Raw genomic sequence first — 8,205 nt, forward strand, 5'->3', positions numbered from 1 at the left:
AGCTTGGAGATGGAAACATAATAAAATTCCCACGGATGAAAATCTTCAGAAGAGAGGATGCAATTTAGTGTCAATGTGCAGTCTTTGACATCATAACCTTGAGACCTCTAATCACATTTTCCTTCATTGTGCTTTTGATCAACAGTTTTGGCTATGGTTGAACTACACTTTCTCCATAAACACATACACTTCCTCTTGCTCTGCCCTTTGGAGGACAAGCAATAGGGAGTGGAGCCCTCAGACAAAAGAGGCATTCTCTATTTGCATAACTCATGTTGTTGCTTCAATTTGGTTTTGCAGAAACAAAGCAAGGTTTGATGATACTTTAATCCTAGTGGTTAGAGCTCTGGACAAGTTAAAGCTGGACATTAGTCTTGCTTCCAAGAATTCAAAATGTTATGCAAACAACAATCCTACTGAGTTTGCTATTTTGAGGAACCTCAACATCAATTTGCGTTTCAAGAGATGTCCAAACATAAGGGAGATAATTTGGCACCCTCCCAACATAGGTTGGCTAAAGGTGAACTAAGGATGGTGCTGCTCAGGGTAGCCCTGGGTTGGCGGGAGGGGGAGGCATTTTCAGAGACCACCTTGGTAGATGACATACAACATGCTATCTATGCTGAGCTTCTTTCAGCTATACTGTCAATTGAGCTTGCTCATGCAAAAGGATGGCATCACTTATGGATTGAGAGTGATTCAACTTTAGTGGTGGGCATTCTCAAAGGAAATATTCACCCTCCTTGGAGTCTTTCATCCGGGTGGAGTATTTGTCGATCTTTATTATCTTCTATGTCTTGGAAGGTGTCTCATATATTCAGGGAAGGGAATTCCTGCACAGATTTGCTTGCTAATCATAGTTTAAGGTCTAGGACTTTTACTTGGTGGGATTCAATCTCAGCGATAATCTTTTGGGACTGTAATAGAAATTGGTTGGGGCTTCCAACCTATAGGATCACAAACTTGTAATGGTTTCTTGTTCTTTCTTTTAATAAATCTCTGGTGCTTTAGCACCATTGCTTAAAAAAACTTCAGAAATATAGTTTCTCAAGTATTAGAGTTTTTAGAACTTAAACACATGCCTCAACTGCCTCATAAATGCCAATAACAAATCCCAACATTACTATTAGGGACAGGACTTGGGACATAGTTTAGGACAATATATCTTTGTTCCAAAAAACTATGAGCCAGAGCAATGTAACAAAATATGACAATCCCTTTGCATATCTACCAACGAAACACTGCTAAAGAACTCATGCAAAACACCAAAGTAATGCCAAAAATGTCACCTATCCCAAACAAAATCTAGAGATGAAAAAGGGGTGAAATGAAAATTCAGTTTTTTTTCCATTCTAACCACATATATCAAAGAATGGCAAAAGCAACACACAAAACTTTGGGATATTTAGGTATGCTGTGTCAAAACATCTAAGTCTGGTAAGTAAAGGATGCAACTATAAGACAGATCCACAACTTTTCAAGATCCCAATCAAGAGTACTTTTGTCCTCAACCAATGAAGAAAAAGAAAATGCAAATATCAAGAGACTCAGTAAAAAGTTTGCACTCCTAAAGTATGTCATTGTTGTTAATCATGTTACGAGAGCAATCCAGGAACAAGAACACTTTTAACCTTTGGTGTTGACATAGAAATCGGATTTTCTAAAAGAAAACTATCTATATTATGGGAATACTCATAATTGAAAATATGATTTACAATTATATACTCCCAAGGGACATAGACAGAAACTCTAGGCATAGAGGAAAATAAAGATAAAAACAATCAATTAGAATCAAAAGAAACCATAGCATATCAATCTCGATATGATAATTGTACTCTTTATATCTGATTTCAAAAATATCACAGCAAAGTATAAAAATTGTCCAAGACTGATTCTTGAATAGAATTGATTCAAGAATGGATGTACTTTGCATCAAAAACTGCATATGAGAAAACTATGGGATTCACTCACTTTCTAAATGACAAAAATAATCAATACTTCTTGAGACAAGTCTTATCGGATTCTTATTTCATCAGGCAACGTCTGAGTCGGATGAGATTTCTAAGATGTCATAGTGACCATAACCATGAAATAGAACATTAATGGCTATCTCCTTTTCTTTCGTAATATATTCTTCACCATATTTGGCTATATTTACCAAATCACCAGAGCTTCTGTCTCTCATGAAGACTGATATGGGTGTCCTGCAAGCCATGAAATGAAGGTAGGTAATAAACACAGAAATGGAAAATTATTAAATAGAAAATAAATCGCAAGTTTGCAATTTAGTATACAAGTACTTTTATATATATAGTAGTCCTCAATCTTCTTCAAAATTGAGTGCATTAGTGAAAACACATGTTCAAAAGCTCACTATAGGATGATAGATTTATTTTTTTTCTTTCTTATTCTGTAAGCCGCAGTTATTGAAATAAGTCACAACATCTCATGTCAATTGCAAGTAAAAACTAAAAAATAACCAGATGTATGCAAAGAAATATGTTTCTAAAACTCACTTCAAAACGTGAGAAGCCATCAACAACTCAGGTTCCCCACCCCATACAAAAGGCTGTTGAATTCTAGTCACATATGCATCAAAATCTCCTTCGATGAACCTATATGCACAATAGATAACATATAAATCAGTAAAAGCATATGAACCAAGAAAATGGTAAATTTTAGAATACTCAAAGTTTATACCATTCTGTTTCCTCGCGCCTTTTCATTAACTCCTCAACAACCTGCCACAGTATCATTAAGACTAAAAAGTAAATATTGTTGGAGAAGCATGAATACCACACATTGTAGTTTAAAGTGTCCAATACATGTCTCATACACGACCATTATTTCATTATCAATTTCTGTCTGAAGCATAAAGATCTTACTTGAGCTCTTAGTTCATCAGCAAGTTCTCTCTGGCGATTCTCATCAGGAGCTTCTTCACCATTCATCAAGCAGGCTCCATGAGCTATTGCTCTAAATAAACACCGACCATCCGCAAGTACACCTGCATCATTTATTCAGTGGGACAATTGAGAACTACAATAGTACAGTTAACCCGTACTTGGAACTCTAACTAAGTTTATGCTTTATGGTCTCTGCTAAACAGAAACAACACCTGCAAATCTCAAAGAAAAGATAATTTTCAGAGATGGTTCAAGTAACGAGCCTAAAGAAAATTTAGTAACAAACAACCATAGTTGAACTTGAACCTGATCACTCAAAATGACCCCTCAAAACTGAATAAGAAAATAGCTAAACTTTCTCATTGATTGAAGGTTATGGTCAAGAATAGATTTAATGAGTCTGAAAACATCAAAACATTAATCATAAACATTGCCTACACAATCAAACAATTCTTCTGTCTTATTTTATAGTTCAAGGTTAAGAAAAAGATAATCATTATCAGTGTTAATAGTTCAATTCCCTTTAGACTTTCCCCGCCAGTTGGATCAGGAGCCTTAGTCTCCCCTCTTTGGAATCTAGAAACATTAGCAAAGGCAACATTGAATTCTACAATCAAAAATCGATTGAAGAATGTTTGAAAGATACTGTTACAAAGAACAACAAAATTACAAATCTAACATTACCCAAACAATCAAACATCACAGTTCTTCACTCAGTTTAACAATAACCAGAATTAACACATACCCCTCAACATAAAACATCCATTAACTACCCAAAAAAATGAAAATTTTCTTCGTAAAGTAATCATCATAAATTCATAATCACCAAATTAAAAAAATGACACTGTAGATTTTAGATAAAAAACAATTTCAGAATATAATTTAAAATAAAAAATTACCAATAATAATAATAACCTACCAGTAATTCTGTAAGCAGAAGAGACCTCATTTTGTTCATCGCAACCAGGACCCTTTAAATCACCGCCACCGCCATCGGAATCATGTTCCGCCGAAGGCACCTCGGTATTAACGTCAGCCAAAAGCAGCGGCGGCGCCAGACAAGCGCATACACCGAACAACAACCAAGCCGAGTCAGGACGGTGGAGCCACCTGGAAGGCCGTGCATCCCACGCGGCGTTCCACGATCCCTCCCCTCTCAGCTCGTGATGCGGCAAGGCAGAGCGCCACCGTAGATCACAGCAGATGGATGCTCCGGCCCTTTCCGGGAGGACAACGTGCCAAATTGAGGCTGCGCCGCCGCAAGAGCCGCCGATGGTACAAGCGCTTGAGTGGTGGCGGCGGCGGCCATCCCCGCCGGGACAGTAGAAATGAAGAGATGAACCGTTGATGAACCGAGCCGAGTTATGGTTATGAAGAGAAGCGGTTTGGAAGAAGAAAGAAGAAAGAAATGAAGGTTTGGGACGCGTGCACAGTGCAGCAAGCATGAGCGCTATTGTGCGCGATGTTGGTGGAGGGAATTATCGTGCGCAACACATTTCCAATGTTTGAGGGATCAGATAAAGAGAATGAAGGAAATGGTGAAGCAGCAGCAGCTTTGTGATATTGGGAAGCTTTTTGGTTGGCGAGGTATTTTGTGACGGCGAAGCCTTTTTTTTATTATGATTTTCTTTTGAGGAACCACTAATTATATGAGAAAGGTAGAGGCATTTTGGAAGAGAATAAAATATCGTGTTTTATATTATAATTAAAATGAGGAGAGAGACAATGTTTGTGAACTTATATATATTTATTGCATTGTTTATTATATTAGCGTTAATTTATTAAAAAAATATAATGATTATAAATAAATATTTATATTAATAATGTATAGATATTTATGAGTAGAAACAATGATGAGATGATAATGTAAAAATTTTATACTGACAATATATAGATTTTAAAGTCATCATTCATGTTAAGTCACACTAATTACTTAATTACACTTAATCTGAGTTATTCATTTTCTTAAATCCAATCGTTCAAAGAGTGAAGGAAATAAATGATGAAAGAAAAAGAGAAATTTTAAATAACTTTTAAGTTTCACTCATTTGATCTGTTGGATTTCAGAAAAAATGAATAATTGTGATTGATTGTAATTAGTATAACTTAACTTGTGTGTAAATGAATCTCACATTAATATTTATATGATGTCAATATAATATCCGATACATCTACTATTTGTTTATATTTTTTGAATCGATAATAATGATTAGATATGAATAATAAATGATAAAATAAGAGTATATAAAATTCTTACATTATTAATGCATGCAATTTTTTTTTCTCAAATTAAGATTATGGTGGTCAATACATTATTAAATTTGAAAATAATTATATTATGTCTTATACCTGAGTCATAGTGAAACTAAATTATCTTGTCTTTTATCAATAATATCTTAGTCTAATAGTGTAAGGTTCACTAAATTGCTATATAACCTAAAACATTAAAACTTAGTTTTCTAATAGTGATATTTGTTGAAAGGACAATTACACATTTGAGAGTAAGAAAATATTATTGGTTATACAAAAATAATTATATTCTCTATTAGTTCAAACTGTTTAAACATATTCTGATAAAATATTCATTAGTGTAATACTAGCACTGTTACTATGAAGATTTATATGTAGTTTGTATATCATTTATCATTTATTTGTATTAATTTTTTTTAAGAGTCAATAATAACTAAAAATAAATATGACAATGTAAAAAACTCTTGTTGAAATACATTTTTTTCAATTCATTATACATGGAACTTTGAAATAATCCTATAAATAAGATCAAGATATAAACCTGGTTTTTTTATAGAGAAGATCTAGTTTAATATTTCACTAACAAAGATGAAATGACATCTTTAATAAAATTAATGAATTGTCCATAAAATTGTTAAAAAGTTGTTAGCTTTTAATTTTTATAACCAAATTGTTTTATTCCAAACTCATAAAAAGCAAAAAACGCATATGAGAGAGAAAAAAATAAAAGACTTTACTCCTAGGAATAAGAACGTCTCTGAAGTGTTTGTGAAACACACATCTACTATCTATATTAGAAAAGAAAGAGCTATTGAAATTATTAAATTAGATACTCTATATTTGTGACAATTGTATAAAGAAATGTTATTTTTGTCAATTTGAAGGGATGTTGGAATTACTAAAATAGACACTCTTCATTTGTGATAGGTATGCAAAAGGCAGCTATTTTGTCAAATAAGATAAGAATCTCAAAATGTCATATAAGTCTATTATCATTTGTATTACTACTTTCAATGAAACATTCTCCACTTCTTCACATTCTCTCTAATCAAACTACACACTATTTCTCACATTTTCAAAATTTATTCAACAAATCTACTATTTTCAACTCTCAAACTCACTCACATTATATGATACTGATATGAATATGAATTTTCAACTCTCAAACTCACTATTTTTCACATTTTCAAATTTAATTACACAAAATATGAATTTAAGTATTGAATGCACGTTATGAATATTCTTGAAATATAACATAAATAGAATAGTAAAGATAACATTAAGAAGATTAAAAATTGTAACAATTTTTGAATATATATTAGTTACTAGCATAATTTATTAATCATTATATGATACTGATAATTACATTCTTAAATAATATAATGAATAAGAATTGTGGAATATTTAATTACTACCATTATATTATTTAATTAAATGATTACAATGGTAGATATATTCATGAGAAAATATAAGTATTTTTTATTAGGAATATATAAAAATAACAAATCAATTATGATTATCTTTTTATTAAATTAATTAATATTACCGCAAAAAATACGTCAAATTATATCCTAATGTGTTTTTCAAAGAGCTTAGAAACATTATCTCATCCTAATAGCTCATCAACTCCTTTAATATAACAAAATAAGATAAAAATAGTATTAAAATTAGTACTCAATGATTTGAAACATTATTAGTATATTTCAAACTCCTATTATTTTTTAAGTTACATTTTTTTGTTACAACTACACACCTCCTATTTAAGTCCTAGGATTTCTACAACTACATTATTGTGGTATGAGATAGTTTTTCTTTCTCTATGTTTTTCCTTTTCCATCTTTTTTAGTTTTTCATCATGTACCAAAGAAAGATAATATATTGACATATGAGAATGTTAATATAATATTGAATATTTAATAAATTTTGCATCAAAAACTTGATTGTGACACAAAATCAAACGAAAAATATTATTACAAATTGTGTTTTCATTATAAGTATATTAGGCAAAACTAGTTTGTAGCTAGGAACTTGTTAGAGTATGTAGTTCTAAATTGATAGGTGAGATATCAGCTTAAATTAGTGTTGTTTGTAAAACCAGCTGGAATTTTTAAATTACAAAAAATGATATATAATATTTATTTATTCTTTGTTTAATTATATATTAATTAATTAATAACCATGAATTAGGGTAATTAAATAGGTACATAATTAAATAATTAATAATTATTTGACAAAATTATTATTAATTTTATAATTAAGTGAATAATTACTAGTAATTTAGTAAAACTACTATGATTATTTATTTACTCAATTATCTACCAATTTAGTAAAATTATTTGTAATTATTTCTACTAATAATTAATTATTCATCTAGTTATTTGTAATTAATTTATAATTATTAGTAAATATTTTATTATTTTTCAATAATGTGATTTGATAAATTTAAAAATAAATAAAATTGATTAGTGAATTATTGAAACATCTATGAATATTAAATGGAGCATATAGTTAGCTTATGAAAAGTTTGCTTCTAAATACTACGAGTTCTTTATTAAAGAAGGGAGGATGTCTATTCCCTTCCTCTTGGGAGTAAGTTAAAAAAACTTATTCCACATTTTAGTTATTTTTTCTATGATAAACTAATAGTTTATGTGATTTGAATCAATTAGTAGATCTGAACTATTAAATTTTTATCAAATAGATGACTAAAATATGAAGTAAAATTTTTAACATATAAGTGAATCTCCTTTCATTACAAAACTATAAGCTTTATTAAATTTTAGTTCACAGCGTGACTTTAATAAAAAGTGCATTAAAAAGTTTCAAATTACCTTGAAAAATACCGCATTGTTAAATAATGTCCGTGTTATTGAGTTATTTGATTTTCTATCCATTAGAATTTTTTTCGAGGTTAAAGTACATAGCTTTAAGTATTTATTTTTTCCTCTTCTTTCATGATATTTTCAGTAGCTTAGTTTTTATTTATTTCTTATAAGTTAAGTTTTTAATATTTTTTAAGTGTAATACTTTCACCTTTTTTGGGGTGACA

The 8,205-nt window shown here is 30.5% G+C and overlaps 1 protein-coding gene across 1 annotated transcript; it reads right to left on the reverse strand.

Annotated features, from left to right (window-relative positions):
• LOC109359045 lies at positions 1,800–4,551 on the reverse strand. Its single transcript, XM_019603551.1, has 5 exons — positions 3,826–4,551; positions 2,886–3,007; positions 2,701–2,741; positions 2,517–2,615; positions 1,800–2,204 (listed from the first exon to the last, which is right to left on the reverse strand). The coding sequence occupies exons 1-5, from the start codon at positions 4,349–4,351 to the stop codon at positions 2,033–2,035; spliced, it is 960 nt and encodes a 319-aa protein (XP_019459096.1). The 5' UTR covers positions 4,352–4,551; the 3' UTR covers positions 1,800–2,032.

Source organism: Lupinus angustifolius, chromosome LG11 (assembly GCF_001865875.1).
Source record: "Lupinus angustifolius cultivar Tanjil chromosome LG11, LupAngTanjil_v1.0, whole genome shotgun sequence".
Lineage (NCBI taxonomy): Eukaryota > Viridiplantae > Streptophyta > Magnoliopsida > Fabales > Fabaceae > Lupinus > Lupinus angustifolius.

What these genes read in the sequence shown, in the direction of transcription:
- LOC109359045 (XM_019603551.1), bottom strand. Translation starts at nt 4,351, where the DNA reads ATGCTTGCTGCACTGTGCACGCGTCCCAAACCTTCATTTCTTTCTTCT. An exon ending in AGGCGCGAGGAAACAGAATG is followed by an intron (nt 2,616 to 2,700) that starts GTATAAACTTTG and finishes TTGTGCATATAG; the next exon opens with GTTCATCGAAGGAGATTTTG. An exon ending in ATGGCTTCTCACGTTTTGAA is followed by an intron (nt 2,205 to 2,516) that starts GTGAGTTTTAGA and finishes CATGGCTTGCAG; the next exon opens with GACACCCATATCAGTCTTCA.